The following is a 16,601-nucleotide window of genomic DNA, read 5'->3' on the forward strand; positions in this document are numbered from 1 at the left end:
CATGAATAATGATAATTTAAATGAAACAAAGCACACCATTGATAATGAGTACACAAAATGAGGATGTACATTTATAGTCAAACTGCCTTTCCTTCTCTTTTCAATTCTAGAATGTGTTTACAGATCTAGAGATAATGGCCGCTTTGTTTTCAGCAGCAATACATGATGTCCATCACCCAGGTCTGAACAATCAATTCCTGTGTAATACAAGTAAGTCAACATCTTCTGGAATCCCATAATCCCCTTCGTTTCCTTCCTTACCATCCCCCATCGGGCTGTTACCCTGTGGGCCATCTTACTTTGAAAAAGTCCATCTCAGTTTGAAAAAAATGAATTTGCAATGAATTTTGCAATCGCTACATCAGTTAGTATAAGGAGCAATTTCTTAACCCTGAAAAGACATGAGCTGACTGAAAAGACAGAGATGGTTCTCTTCCATCTGCCATTGCCGGAAATCTGTGACTGCATGTTAATCAGGTGGGGGGGTGAAATAATAGATCACCCCCCCCTCACCGATAGGTTCACTGCTTGGATTAATGCCATGCTCATAACAAAACTTGGGTAATCTGGGTCGTTGACCATATGATCACGACATACCTACATCATAATCTACAAAACTAGTAAGTCAAATCTTGTAAAAAAAAAACACACCAAAAATGCTCAGTCAATTGATTATGCTAATTTATACATAAAATTAAAGGTACTGTTTAAAATTTTGCAATAAATATTTTTGTATGTATTTAACATTTAAACTTTTTTGGCTCATTCTTATTTTTGATGGCAAATGTCAGACAAACAATTTCGATTTTAAGCAACTTGAAATTAATTGATCAACAAAAGTAAAAAAAAAATCCATTTACAGCTCGAATATCCAATAACAAAGTCTTGAACCAATTCTATTCATGTCCAACTTATCTGTTATTCTTCTACCTTGCTCCTGTAGGCGCAGAACTAGCAATACTCTACAACGATGTCTCTGTCTTAGAGAATCACTCCCTTGCCGTCGCCTTCAAACTCCTCCAGGAGGAGAACTGCAATATCTTTGAGAATCTCACAAAGAAACAGCACCAAACCCTCAGGAAAATGTCCATCGATATGGTAAGGGTCTTTGTCATCAAAATTTTTTAGTGTATGAGTAAAGGCCACCGCACACCTTACGACTGTTCGCGATCCTATTTTGGAACCAATCGCATTTTGCTCATTTTCTGAAAATGTGAATGGAACATACATGTATCATTTTATTTGAGGTTAAAATTAATTGAAAGAATACTAATATAACCATTTTGAAAGATTGCAAGCCTTTATTTTGGAGTAAAGGCAAAATTAGTTTTAAATCGTAGTCAATCGTACGACTGCTATGACGTCATTACGACTAGATATTAAATTTACTTTTATTCTATGAAGGATGATAGCATAGTCACAGATTTGAATATTCGATTCGTACGATGATTTAGAACATTACACGGTTAGATATTCCATGTCTCAATATTAGCATCAAATTCTACCAGGTTTTATTCCAAAATCGGGTCGCAGACCAATCGTAAGGTGTGCGGTCGCCTTAATAATCGGTAAACTGCCAATTGGTCGACCTCTATTTCATCTACTTTCCATTTGGTCCCATTCCACCTGGTAGGTGTTTCATAAAGCTGTTCGTAAATTGAGAGCAACTCTAAGAACGACTGGTGATCCTTTCTTGTGGTAAATGGTATATTCATTTGCGATGGTTAAGTGCGAAAGAAAAGTTCACCAGTCGTTCTTAACTTACAAACAGCTTTATGAAATGACCCTCTGGTCTTATCCTAGTTTTTCTACATACAGTTCTTGCACTAACCATTTGGTCTATGGGGGTAATTGCAAATATAGGCCAATTACCATTGCCTAATATCCAGATAGACTATGACCACTTTATCATCAACTTGATGTAATACAATTCAATCTACATTGTAAGATGAACTATAGCGTTGACTGTTTTCACACAAGCTTCTTGTTCCTGGGGTTTTATTCTCCTACAATTATACCACTCCTAATGAATGCATTATTTGTTTTATTTTCTTCATCTGCAGGTACTTGCAACAGACATGTCAAAGCACATGAGCTTACTGGCTGACTTGAAGACCATGGTTGAAACCAAGAAAGTGGCTGGCTCAGGGGTCTTATTATTAGACAACTACACGGATAGGATACAGGTAGGTACTAGCGTGGTGGTGATATAGCGGGCAAGGGTTGCAACTGATCCTATCACTCACAACTGTGAAAAGCCAGCCACCCCAACATCAAGAAGCATTATCTTGTCCATCTGGGCCCCGTCTTACAAAGAGTTACGATTGATCCGATCATTCGTGACTGTATGGAAATCCATCAGTGTCATAATTTTTTTCTACAAAAAAATTTGCACAATGTCCTCTGTATGCAAGGAGAAGCACAGTGAATTAAAAAAAAACAATATATGCATGAATATACATCATTGCTCGACAAAATTTTGAACAAACATGCGTAATAGATGTTGATGTTGCTGGCCGTCCATAGTTGCGATGATCGGATCAATCGTAACTCTGTAAGACAGGGCCCTGGTGTTTTCTAAAAATATGATGTATTCTCATGCATGCATCATTGTCTTGGCAATTCAGTGCTCTCTTCCATGTGTACAAAGGAACATTGTTCAAATTTCCTGCATGAAAAATTATGACTCGGATGGATTTTACGTAGTTGGCATCGATCGGATTTATCATAACTCCTTGCAAGACGGGACCCAGGAACCTGTTTCACAAAGACTTAAAACAATGATAACTGCTATTTTTGTAACTACCATGAAAGCTTGACGATGATTGGCTGCTGAACCCTATAACAATAGTCTTTATGAAATAGGGGCCCCTGGTAATTTGTTAAAGTCACAGAAGTGGCTTATTCAAGTATTATGTCATTGGTGTTGGATGATTTTATAATGCTGCCCAACCTAGTGCCGACACCAAGTTTACATGAACTATAATGGTATCATGAATCACTGGTTAAGTCCCTTGACTTTCAACCGCAGGGTCCAGGGATCAAATCCCACCACAGCTCTCTCATCCTTTGGCAAAACCCAAGAACACCAAACTTAAAAATACCTATGGAATATTATGGACAATGTAAAATGAGCTTCATCTAGGATAAGGAAGAGGAGGAACAAAAGGCAAAAATTAGTCTCCCACAGAGAGAAAGGAAATAGACGTCTGACTCTGTATTTATTTTAGTTTTGCTTATTTAAGGAAGGAAATGGGCTAAAATGTTTGAGTCATTTTAAAAACATGAAAAAAGTTAGAATAGCTCTACATGCACTGAGAAGTATAAGGGTATAATGATCTGCTTGAAGGCATATTTCCTGTAATCCTGTTGAGTTGAAGCATTGGAAAGAGCTTCCTCATCAATGGAAATTTATCCATAAAATTTGCAACATATTCATGATTATGATGTAAATGAAGAAGATGATGATGATGATGATGATGATGATGATTTTGATGATGGTGATGATGATGATGATATAGATGATGATGATTATAAAGATGATGATGATTATGATAATGGTGATGATGGTTGTCAAGATAATGACAATGATGGTGACAAACCTTGATTACATATTTTTCAATTATATGTATGATTTACATGTGATATATGATATATATTTCATTTCACAATTAACAGGTGCTGAAGAATCTAGTCCATTGTGCTGACGTAGCGAACCCCAGCAAACCTCTCCATATCTACACCCAGTGGACGTCAATGCTTATGGAAGAATTCTTCAGACAGGGTGACCTAGAACGAGAGAAAGGAGCAGAGATCAGTCCCATGATGGACAGAGAGAATGCATCCATTGAAAAATCACAGGTTAGAAATAAGTTTTTCTCGTCTAATAGAATCTTAAGAATGAAGAAATGTGCATTGGTTATTTCAAGCACAGTTAACTCTCCTCCTAAGTACATGGTAGATTTCTGAAGAGTTGAAGGGAACATCTTAAAAGTTCCTCTTAAATCAGATATGACTTTTTTATGTTTGTATAACTGGTTCCTTCTCTTTTCCATTCAGGTTGGTTTCATAGACTTCATCTTGCATCCCCTGTGGGAGACTTGGGCCGACCTGGTCTACCCCGACGCCCAGGAGATCCTGGACCACCTGGAGGAGAACAGGAACTGGTACCAGAGCCAGATCCGAGAGAGTCCCTCGCCCAACCCCAGCAAGGACGGCTCCAACGAGACCAAGACCAATGGTGATGACCTCCATGATCTTACGCTGGAGGACCTTGAAGAGAAGGACGGAGACGAAGGCATCCAGGATCACACGCCCACGCACCGGTCAAACCTGTTGCAGAGGAACCCCAAGGTGGACGATGGCAGCAGTGTGGAAGCGGTCAATGCCAAGAATGCAAGGAGCAGGGGGAAGGACGGTGAAGTGTTCAAATTCTCAAAACTCACCATCAAAGACTCCAAGGAGACGGATCTATAGTACACTCTGACCCACCGTGGGGGGATAGGACCTTCCGTTTTGTATCACCTCAGTGCGGCGGAAATGGGATCATGCAGGAAATTGATGACGGTCTTAAGTATCGTGCATAGCCAGGATATGGGATTGCAAGAATGCAAGGATAAGAAGCTTGCGCTGATGAAGTAAGTGTCACAGATGTCACAAATGCTTCATGCATCAGCAAAAAGCTGGTCGTCCTGGTGGCCTGCACTATGTGCTAGACGGAGATGCAAGTGATTCAAAGTTGATCTTTGTTAGATGGCTATGCTAGAACGTAGCCAAGTAGGACTTCTCAGATGAAATGCTTGTTCGAAATATGAAGAGCCTTCTTTCTGAAGGTTCACTGGATGGACACATTCTTGAGAGACTAGAGAATCTGTAAGATATAGAGATATCTTTGTTGGTGAGATGGATTAGTAACGTTGCATCAATCGTGTCGAGTACCGCCATACCATTACTGTGTCAACATCAATTTCAAAAGTAGGTAGCTTTTGAAAACGGCAATGCTATTTAACAACAAAAAAACAATGGTATGGATATTTAAGGACAAACGTAAAAATAATAGTACAATTAGGATGTACTTTTGAGGTTTCGCATAATTTTGTGCCAAAGAAAGACTCACAGTATACAATATAAGGTAATTATTAAAAAGCAAACACATGAAGTTTTTTATCATATTTGTGAGCTTTTCATATGTTGACTCATATTTTTATGAGAAGGTGGTTTGAATGAAAAGAAATAATATTTCTGAATGAAAAGCCACGCCCCTCGTATCGACAAGGAACATCTACAAGTTCATGAATGGATCATTGTTCGGGGCCTGTCACGTTACAAACCAACGGAGTGAAGACACCTTTGAATTGCTTTCTGATTTCAATTGGTGTGTTTTTTTAATGCGTCTTTATTTCTTTTTTAAGTGTGCTGTGTCTCAGAATTGAGTTGAAGAGATGAAAAAGAAAATTCTAGAATAATTCTCTAATATTTCTAGAAAGCTGTTACACCTTGTAAGCAGTTGTAAGTGCACATCTTGGACATAAAAAATATGAGTTCTGGTTTCGCCCAATAAATTTTTATTCAGAGCCCTGAAAATATGAGCATATATCAGAAGAAAGATTCAATGAGCTCTACATATTTGATATCGGGTTGGTAGTTTTCATTCAATGCTAAAAGACAAATGACCATTGATATCTTGAAATCAGCAATTTGATCAAAATGTTAAAATGGCTTTTTTTCCACCCTCTTTGTCAAATTTCAAGTTACTTCTGAAAATACCCTCTACCAATCTTTATGTATTTTTAATTCTTAAAAAATGTAAACGGAATAACGGTGCAAGAAAAGAAAGTAACAAATTCTGCCACTTTGAATGAGGTTAACATAATTTGGAAAATTCAAACTTCTGAAGTCTATCTTGATCTCTGATACAAATAACTGTAAAAGAAAAAAATTGTGTAGCAATTGGAAAAATAAAAATGTGGCCAATTTGAGGATTGATTAATGGTACAAAAAATCAATGTCCAGAGTGTATTTGTTAGCTTTGCTTCATCGTAAATGTTGATTTTTCATTTCAATGTGCCACCAAATTGCTTCTATATATCCAATTTTCGTTTTGGATAAGTTTGGATGATATTTATCTTGAAATGAGTTTATTTTGTGATGGCTGAATATCTGTGATAGTTTGTATACAATTGCTGCTTTAAAAATAAATTGTCCATCTGCTGCGTCTTTAGGGATAATTATTTGTTTTAGTTTTCCGAAATGTTTTTGAACATGAATATACGTATAATTTAATATATGTAAAGACTTGGTTGAATAGATATTAACTGTAAAGTCTTTGAACTGCTTAAGAAAAGGTCCCTTTTCCCAAAAAAATTGGGAGTTAGAATTAAAACTCTGATAAAATCATTTTCAAAGGAAAATTTTGAAGTTAACCTGTTCATGTGCTTGAGGTGAAAATCATTTTTTAATACAAAATCCTTTTTCACTCTCTTTTCCATAATCCATACATGACCATTGTCCAACATATTGAAGTTCTTTTAGTTCTTACAGATGGTTATGTCATTGACTTCTGTATGCCATAACAGTACTAATATAGGAACCGATCTTGTGAATAATTTGGAAAATTGATTCATTGAACTTGAAATAGTTTTGAATCCAATAAGGTTAACCATGCTGCAGCTAAAATAAAAAGTGATTTGATCAAATAGCAAAATGGTCGGTACTCCTTTTGATTCAAACTCTCCATTTAGGCCCTGTACACTTAACAATTTAAGCCTTCTGGTATAATCTCTTTGATTTCATCTACCCCTGTCGCTTTCTACATTAGTTCTTTTTTTTCTTGACAGTCCTGTTCAAAACTTAATGCATGTGGGTTTTTTTTAATAAATGTGAAGATAAAACAGTTTACAGTTTTAGACAATTGAATTTTGTAATAGTGCTCAATACGTAAAATCCAATTCTGTCATTTCTATAGAGTTTTGCACAGGGACAGCCTAGTTCTAGGAAGCAATGGGCTGAGCAAATGAGAATGTTCTTGCTATGCAGTTCCGAATACATTTATATTTCAAGAGATCATTGTTTTAGTTTATTATTTTTTTGTTTCGCTTTCAGTTTTAGAAGATGATGCTTCTTTTTACTTTTTATGATTTGATTTTGGAAATAGATTGTGCTTTCATTACCCGTTAATTCTTCTCTCGCTTCAAAATGCCTTTTGCCTGTAGCACAAGTAGACTGTACATGTAATTATAGGAAAATGCACAAATCCATCTCGAGCAATAATCCAGTCTTTGTAATCAAGTAGCACATGTGTCAGTAGAGAATGTATAACCATTATAGAGCATATTGCTGTCAATTGCAGCAGTGTCTCTTTCGTGATCTACAAATTGCACAAAAACATGCTTGCTTGACATATAAACATGATATATTTTAGAATGAGAATCGTGTATATTAGCTTTCATTTCATGTAATGGTATTGACGTCTTGTAACCGAAGGTTGTGATGGTTCGTATGTACAACTCAGAAGGTTTATCGAATGCAGTACTATTTGGTATGGGCAGTTGTTGCATGCAAATATTCCTATGGGAGATTTCTGTATTGGAATTTTCATTTCTCAAGTTGTGTGTGTGTGATTGAAGCATTGGACATCCAAAATAAGTACCTAATGAGTTAACTAGTTATTAACTAGTAATCTAGTCAAAAAGTGTTAACTACAAACTAGTTAATTGGTTGATAACTCATGTTGAATAATGTGTTACTAAGAATTGATTGACGGCTTTCTATCAGCTTATGAATTACTGAGATTGTAATGAGTTTACTAGTATATGTAATTTACAAGTAATCTAGTTAACTAAAGACAATTTATCTGGTTAACTAGTGCTAACTAGTGAGCTACATAAAATTAAATAATTGCTTTCTATAAACTAATATTATTTTTTGTGTGTGTTATCTATTAAGTTACTAAGAAAATACCTAATAGTTCATACTGGTTATGAAGTAAAGTTACCCATGAGTACAAAATACAATGTTAGACATCAAGAACGGATTAATTACAGTTTAACATTAAAGTTAACAGGTTATCAATATGTTACATAGGGGTTATTCAGCGATGTATTGGTTTATCGTCTTAGTTTATATGAAGAGGTTATCTACTAGCAAAGATATACTTCTGGGGCCTGTTGCATAAAACTTTTTACCTGAGAAAACTCAGGTTGATTGTACCGGAGTTTTTGCCCTGTGTTAAAGTCAATGGCAAAAATCAGACTAACCTAAGTTTTCAGTTTTTACGAGAGTTATCTCAGGTAAAAAGTCTTATGCAACAGGCCCCTGGGTTCATTCGAGGTTACTAGTTATCAGCTAATGACTTAATCTTGAGTTAACTAGTTAGTATACTGGTAATTACCCCGTGACTGAGTAAGAACTCGCTGCAGTATAGTATGTACTCATTTTTTTAAGCATGTTCAACAAGGTAACATAATCTGCCCTGCTTTACATAAATTTCTGCTGAAATATTATATTGTAATTTGGGTAAAAATTGTTATAAACTCTTTCAACAAGCACTGCTCTCAAATTATTTTGGAAGTAAGAAATCTCTCTGGTCAACAGCTTCTCCCCCATTTGAAGACCATTTGATTGAATTTTTTTTTACATAATGGTAACAGAAAATTATTCATATGGTCATGGAAGTATGGAATAAGTCAAATTTTATAACGTTTGACTACAGTTCAAGTTAAAAACCTTAAGGCTTAAATTATGTGCTTAGATGTCTGGAGATTTAGATATCTGGAGATTTATATGTTTGAGAAGAATTTCAAACATAATTTGGTGGCAATTATGTGATATTTCATGTACTGTACATCTCTTTTGTAAATTTCTTTCTAATATTTATTACTTTTTTATTCTCTTAACCTCAGAGTAACCGACTGATATAGTTAAAATAGTGTGTGTGATTAGAAAACTTTCTTTTTCACAATTTTATTAAAGCCATTGCTTGATTACTGATTGTTTAAATAAATTTTTGTTGTCTTTTCTGCAAAGAAAATTTTTGTAACCATGTTACGACCATGGAATCAAGAATTTTCTCCCTTTCTAAGCTATAGCAAAATATAAAAATATTGTGATTTTGAAATCTGGATAAGTGTGATCATCTGCTGCTAAACTAGGCAGGGCTGTGTGTCATTAGCCAAAATAGTCATTTGCTTGTCATAAATTGAACTTAGGAAAATTAGCTTGAACTGAAACCGTATAATCCATACTGTCAAAATTAAAGAGAAACTAAAACCAAGATTTTTTCAAGACGTTTACCTTAAAGACTGCTGGACGTTTTACCCATACGTGCACAGTTTGCACATATCATGCTTGAGTGAATCCCAAACTTCAAACCTTGGTTTCTCCTTTTCTTTGAAGCTCTCGGCACTGAAGATTTTTTCCACACTAACTCAAGTACTAGTGTGGGTTATTCTTAATTGATTTTGACAGTCAACAAGGAAACTATTTTCAAGCTTTTAAATAAAATGTCAAAAAAATGGCCTGCTTTTGAGGGTTTGAGGCAGATGGCCACAAATTAATTTCCATTAGATAAATAGACGTACAAATACTTCGAAGGAATTGCAAAATTTTGTCGGAAAGCTCTATTTAAAGTTTGCTTTTTGAAGACCTTCTGGGGTTTTCATGGTGCCAAATAGACTCATATTTTTTGCTTGTAAGTTGTATGTCTTTTTTTATTTAAAAATATGTATGTGGCATATTTGGTGTATGTATAAACTCTGCTATTTTATTTTATTTCATTATTTCTCGAGAACTCTAGTTTCTTTCTTGAATTGAAAATAGCAATATAAAACTTTATCATGTGACTTTAACAATTAAGTAGAAGTGCTCAAATGTATATTGCTATATTTTTGGCACAAATTGGATGTAATTCCGTGAGAAAAGCAAAATTTACGTCAATCCATATGATGACTTGTTATTTATATTCTTGTGGAGTTTATTTTTCAAAGCTCTTCATTCGTAGACCTCCGATCAGACAAATATGTATTGTCATGATTATATATTCATATGAGAGGAATGCATGGGAGGTTTTTTTTTGTTACTAAATAGTTATCAGGGCTCTGTTGCATGAAAAATACTATTAGGGTATCTTCACCATCCAGTGGTAACTACCATGGTAACGCTGATCAACAGCCAATCAAAATGGAGGATTCCACGCAAGCAACCTTTTTGTGCAACAGTCCCCAGATAAGTATTTATTATTTACTGGTACAGCCCACTTAATGGCACAATTACGTTTCAATTGGATTGAAATTGTATGATTTTTCTGTTATCTCTTTCTTAATCTATCTTGATGTATAGAAGCATTTATATTATCAAACTTTTTTGAAGGAAAAAAAAAGTTCTATAGGATGACATGAAGTTTATAAATCCTTAAATTATCTAACTTATTATTAACTGAAATGTCTATGTATTCCTTATACTTTGTGTGCATGTAAATATATGATGTAACAGCTTCGTACTGACTTTTGTACAGTGTATAGAGAGAGAGACGGACGGACAGACACGCAGTGAGAGAGAACGAGGAGAGACTGAGTACAAGAATAATTGTACAAACGACTGCAAGACGTTTAAATTAACAATAACTATTATAAATTATTGGATTATTGAATAGCATTTTTTGTGCTTTGTGTGTCTCTTATACTATATTGACCATTGAGAGAAATTATATGTAAAGAACATAGCCTTTGTTGGCATAGATGTATATAGACTTTGGGCAATATTTTGTCCCATATAAAACCATTGCAATACAAGTCCATAACCAATTTTAGAAGCTTCTCTTTTCTTTTTATTTTGTTTACTGTTGAAAGTGGATGGGAGTGTGAGAAGGTGAAATGAAAGCGGTAATTTTTTTATTATCAATATTTCAACATGATGCCCAATCAACATAAAAATTGCTCTCCCTTGGGGTCCTGCATAATTATTTAAAGGAGAATGAAAGCTTTGGAACAAGATAGCTTGTGTGAAAACAGAAAAATCAAATAAACAGGTCAACAAAAGTTTGAGAAAAATCTGACAAATAATGAGAAAGTTATGAGCATTTGAATATTGCAATCACTAATGCTATGGAGATCCTCACATTGGCAATGCGACAAAGATGTGGGATGTCACTTGTGAACAACTCTACCCATTACTTAAGTATATATTCTACTATTAACTCTTTTATCACATCTATCAGTAGATTGTGTGTTCTTTCTATAAAGGAGGGCATGCAATACAGATTTTTACAGAATACATCATGGATAAAGAGTTTTTATCACCATTTTATAGTCTATCAAAGAAAATTGTTCACATGTGAAATCACACATCTTTGTCACATTGCCAATAAGAGGATCTCTGTGGCATTAGTGATTGCAATTCAAATGCTCATTTCTCATTATTTGTCTGATTTTTCTGTATTGACACAGGCCTACTTGTTCCAAATGTTTCATTCCCCTTTAAAAAAAAACAATCAAAATATATCTCATAATACACAGTAAAATTGATATGAGAAAATGTACAAACATACTATGATAGAACATAATAGTTGAGGTCAGATATAAACAAAAACTACAATTAACAAAGCACATAATTAGAAAGAAGGAAATATACATACCAAGAACAAATGATTGAAATTGACATCGGAGATATTTAATATTGGAAAATTAAGCTGCAATTGGTCTTAAAGGTTATCTTTTAGATATTTCTTAAGAATTAAGAAGTTTATGTTTTGAGATTCAGGTTGAAGACCATTCCATAATGAGACGGCTTGATAATAAAATGAGTGTTTGAATAATTCAATATAACATTTTTGGAAGCGTAACTTATTTTGAGAGGAATTTCTTGTGCAGTATGAATGAATTAATTTCCTAAAAGTAAATAAGTTAGACAATCATGTGGGAGCAATACATTTCATACATTTGAACATTAAAACAAATTTAAAATGCGAACTCTATCTTCAAAGCTTTTCCAGTCTAAAATGGCAAATGAATTTTCCAAAGGGGTCAAGAAATGGGCATTCAAAATTATTGTTGCTGCTCTTTTCTGTAACTCATTCAATCTTTCGGCATGCATCCGGGGATGGAGGTGCCAGCATGCAGAGGGCAGCTTCATCCCCCCCCAAAAAAAAAAAATAATAATAATAATTAAAAAATTAAAATAAAAAAATAAATAATATTGATAATTATTAAAATAGAAAATGAAAATTGAAATTAAAAACTTATACTTTTTTACTTTAAAAATAAACAAAAATTCACTAAGAGTGTGCCCAAACTCCTTCAATTTCACAAAAGCGCCCCAATGACAAGCTCCGTCGCTTCCCTCCTTTGATTTCAAGTTTTTAAAAACAATTTTACATGTCCTGTCCGCCCCCCCCCCTTCCGAAAATAAATCTACATTTATCTAAAAGTAATCTATATGGCCATGAAAATGGTTGAATTTTTGAGTTGTCAGAGGCCTGCATGTTTACCTATACAGCATGTGTTAACAAAAACATGACATCAATTTTTTTTATGAAAACTGTCAAATTCATATCTTCATGAATATGAAAGAGAGTCCTAATATGATAGGTGGATAGGTGCTCTGAAATCTAGTATATAAAAAAAATACAATTCATTCCTTGTGAGTACTCATTCAGAATGCTGTTTTCAGCGTTCTGTTTACTTCATTGTAGTGCAAGCTGTATTTGATTACCTAGACAAAACAGTTGGGGTTTTGGTCATGAATGAATGAAAATATTTGCTCTTTTTTTCTCTCTCTTCTGATCCCGGCTCCTGATAGTGAAGATTTCAGATCAGGTATCAGTGCTCTTTGAATTTCACCTGGTATAGCACAATTTGACTGCTTTGCCAAAAAAATGTATTGTTTTTATTTATATGCACTGAATTATTCCAAGTCATACATCATTTTAAATGCATTGGTTAACAATATATAGGTCTTGTTCAAAAAAAGAAAATCCTGAACTGTAAAATCGGTTGTATTTGATTTTTCGTGTGGATTTTAAATAATAAAACACCAATGAAAATGTACAGAGAAGGAAAATGTACAGAGACTTCAACATATCTGTAAATGATATCTGAAAAAAATTGCCCTTAATTTTTTCTGCATATGAGATTTCACTATACTGATTTCATAGTAAAGAAAATAGTTTTACTGATATCATAATCAAGGAAATAAATTTACTAAGTCCGTTAATATAGTAGTATATGTCCAGTACTGGTACAATATCTTCAAATGCAGTAGTTGAAAAATATAAAATAAAAGAGTAGCCATGGGCTCTATATCATTTGTTTAAGTTACAATAAATGTAGTATTATTTTTGTTCTGGACTATTCTTAGGCGAGGGATATATATAATTATTGATACCTATTGGGGTCCAATCTCCAAGCACAGACAAGTACCAAGCAGAGCTGCCAAGTAGTACTGATTTTCCGTATTTAGTACTGAAAATAGAGAAGAATACTGATGGTTTCATGCAAAATACTGATTTCTTTTAAGTTTCAGTTTATGTGTTGTCCTATGGTATTCCTGTGAAAATACTACTATCCTTACCAAAATACTGATTTTCAGCCTTGAAAATACTAAAATGTTCTTGTTCAAGTTGGCAGATCTGACCAAGGATGTTACCGACCACTAACTTGAAATTTTAGAAACGATTATGAAATGTGGATATTTGAACATTCTGTACATCTTGTACGTCGATCATGTCCCCAATGTTTATGACTCGTAAACAGCAACATGCCTACAGTGTGTCCCAGAAAAAAAAGAAACCGAGATTTATTCATGATTGATCATAACTTAATAATATGAATACAGTAGACATTATTACTTTTCATTGTAGAGCTTATACATTGTACAATCTCTTCTTTCACTTGGTACGACCCAGAAGATCTCTCATTCACGCATGACGTGGAGGCCCTATCTGAAGGGTCAAACGGCGGCTCTCATTATTTGATTGAGATTAGATACTACATGATTTCACATAAAAAGTCCCTGAAATGAGTCCTTTTGAAGTTGGTATATCGAATATTTTTGTTTTGTTAAATGTGCATCCTGTTCATGATTACAGAAAGTGCTTTAAATGTCCCCCTTTTTGGTCTAAATTTCAAAGAAATATCGCTTGGGGCTACGCGCTCGCATCATTCATTCTCCCTTTCTGGTCAGTATGTCCAAAATTTTTAACTCGCGTTTCGCTTTCTTATTTTCTTCATTGAGATACACAGTTGTTAATTAAGGTATGCAACTTTCAGGTCGGAATAGCAGAGGAATTTGGCTCATGATGATCATTTATTTACCCGTTCTTTTTATGTATATTTCAAAAGGTACATAGAATGTCTCGTCTTACGTCTAAATCTTCAAAAATGTCGGCTCACAGTAATTGTTTGAGATTTAACTTGTCCTTTGTTATAGACGTGCTTAACTCTCCGGTTTGTCAGGTCAGAATATAAAAATGTTCAGTTCACGCCCCACACGGTCATATTAGGTTGAAGATAGATACCCATTATTTTCATGATTACAAAAAGTGATAAGGGGCGATTCCATGCTAGAAAAATCAGCCATTTTCAAAAAAAATTTCATCTTAACTGAAGGTTTTACGGTAAACACCATGTAAGTAGTCCTGAAAAGGACTGTTTGTTATTCTTTCTTGATTGTATGTTTTTTTTTCATCTTGCTGTCAAAACAAATGAGGAACTTAAATTTGTTTTGCGGTAATGATAAAGTACTACTGGGTACAAATCTAAAAAAAAATAATTACAACCAACAAGAATATGTCGTCCACTGGGTGGATAAGAGGTGAAAATATTGTGTAGTCGTCCGGGACATTCTGAGTCCCGTATGGCAAACAACAACTTCACCTTTAATTCACCCATAATCAAACATTTTCAAGTGATTATCAGTTTTTCATATGACGACCAACTATTACTTTATCATTCACAAAAAAATCAAATTTTATTCCTCAATCATAACGAGACAAGATATTGTTGCCGAAATGTCCCGTACGACATGTATGGAATTGCCCTAGATATAACGTCGCATCTTTTTAGGTTTATAGAAAAGATACATTCGACAGGAACTTCGCTCTTGTATACTTTTTTCATTATTTATCTTTAGTTTTGGTAACCCCCCCCCCAAAAAAAAAGGGGGGATGTCACTGTGCCATTTCATTACTGAAAAACATCAATGCCAAAAACGGTTTTGATGTTAAGGATATAAACAAAAAATATGTTTTATTTGATAAATTTATCGAATTCAATTCGATCGGATGCCCGAACAAAAGAGTGTACAGTAGTTTTTTTTTTTCTTATTTACATAAAAACTGCAGTTTGAGCACTTGCTTTACAATTTAGTCATTGGATATTAGAATGCTATTGACAAACATCCTGAAATTTCAGCTACTAGTAGGTAATTCACTGCATGAGAGGATGTTTTATATAATTTATAAACATATTAACAAGCCAAAAAAATGCCTAATAATTTGATCGGCATCCATCCTTCACACCACAATCGTTTTGGGACACATACCGTTCATTGATATAGTCTAACGTGATTAGTGACATGCGCTCTTGGGGGGGTAAACTAAAGATAGGGAAAGAAATTATCTTCTTTTTCTCTTTTTTATCTTGGGGGTTTGTAAGAAAGATTCTTTAAGAAATTGCCTCTGACATTTTTGCATTCAATCATTTTTATTGAGTTGATTTTCATTGATTGACTTTTTAAAGGTGTAATATTTTTTTCTTTCTTTTCTATGATTCAAAGTTCGATAGTTATTATCTAATTATGATCACGCGATGTCCACCATTCGACTGGTCCGATTATGACGTCATGAATTATCGGCAAGGGCACAAACGTAATCTGACGCGCGATTAAAGCATTGTTTCGTCACAAGGAAAGCGCGCGCAGAGCAACATGCCCATTGGCGCTGGCAACATAAAACAGTATCTGTATCATTATTATCATTGGCGCTTTTCAATCTAGTTGAAACGTTCGTGATCTCCTAGCTTTGTTTAGGAAAATCGAAATCATTCCAATCGGAATTGACTCGTAATTTGGAGGAAGATTACCAAGATTTTGTACACCGTTCATAAAAATGAACACCTTGGTGAGTTAACTACTATCAATTTTCATATCTTCGGGTGTATTTAGGAGAAGGGTGCGGGATGGGGGCTCGTGGATGAGTTGCAATAGGCATATATTGTTTCAACACTATATAACTTTATTAAGGCCGATCAGAAGGAACATTCTCAAAATGAGATTAAAAAAAGAAATAGTTTAAGAATAGTATCCGAGTAACTTCTAAAAAGAGAGAACAGACGAGGAAAATTAAAGAGGACATACTTTAAAGACCCCCCCCCAAAAAAAAAAAAAAAAACACCCAAACAAACAAATACACAAAAAAACCCACCACAATGATGAAAGTCGATGGAATTTAAGAGAAAATCCACGGATTATACTTTGGCCTTTAACAAAAACAATAAACATAATCGTAATGACAATGACAGACAAAATTAATATCGATAATAATACTAAATTATTATATATTTTTATCAAGAATAAGGGGAAATATTATTCGTAGAACGAAGAAGCAGTGA

The 16,601-nt window shown here is 34.3% G+C and overlaps 1 protein-coding gene across 2 annotated transcripts in view; it reads left to right on the plus strand.

The window, feature by feature from the left end:
- The window catches only part of LOC121424559 (cAMP-specific 3',5'-cyclic phosphodiesterase 4C-like), a 36,318-nt gene extending 31,705 nt beyond the window's left edge, over positions 1–4,613 (plus strand). For both annotated transcript variants that reach the window (XM_041620285.1, XM_041620286.1), the window contains exons 9-13: positions 111–210; positions 944–1,098; positions 2,064–2,186; positions 3,679–3,861; positions 4,060–4,613. In XM_041620285.1, coding sequence (XP_041476219.1) covers positions 111–210; positions 944–1,098; positions 2,064–2,186; positions 3,679–3,861; positions 4,060–4,476 — 978 coding nt within the window. In that variant the 3' untranslated portion in view covers positions 4,477–4,613. The remainder of the gene's footprint in view (positions 1–110; positions 211–943; positions 1,099–2,063; positions 2,187–3,678; positions 3,862–4,059) is intronic.
- Positions 4,614–16,601: the final 11,988 nt, after the last annotated feature.

The sequence above is a fragment of the Lytechinus variegatus genome, chromosome 11 (genome assembly GCF_018143015.1).
Source record: "Lytechinus variegatus isolate NC3 chromosome 11, Lvar_3.0, whole genome shotgun sequence".
Lineage (NCBI taxonomy): Eukaryota > Metazoa > Echinodermata > Echinoidea > Temnopleuroida > Toxopneustidae > Lytechinus > Lytechinus variegatus.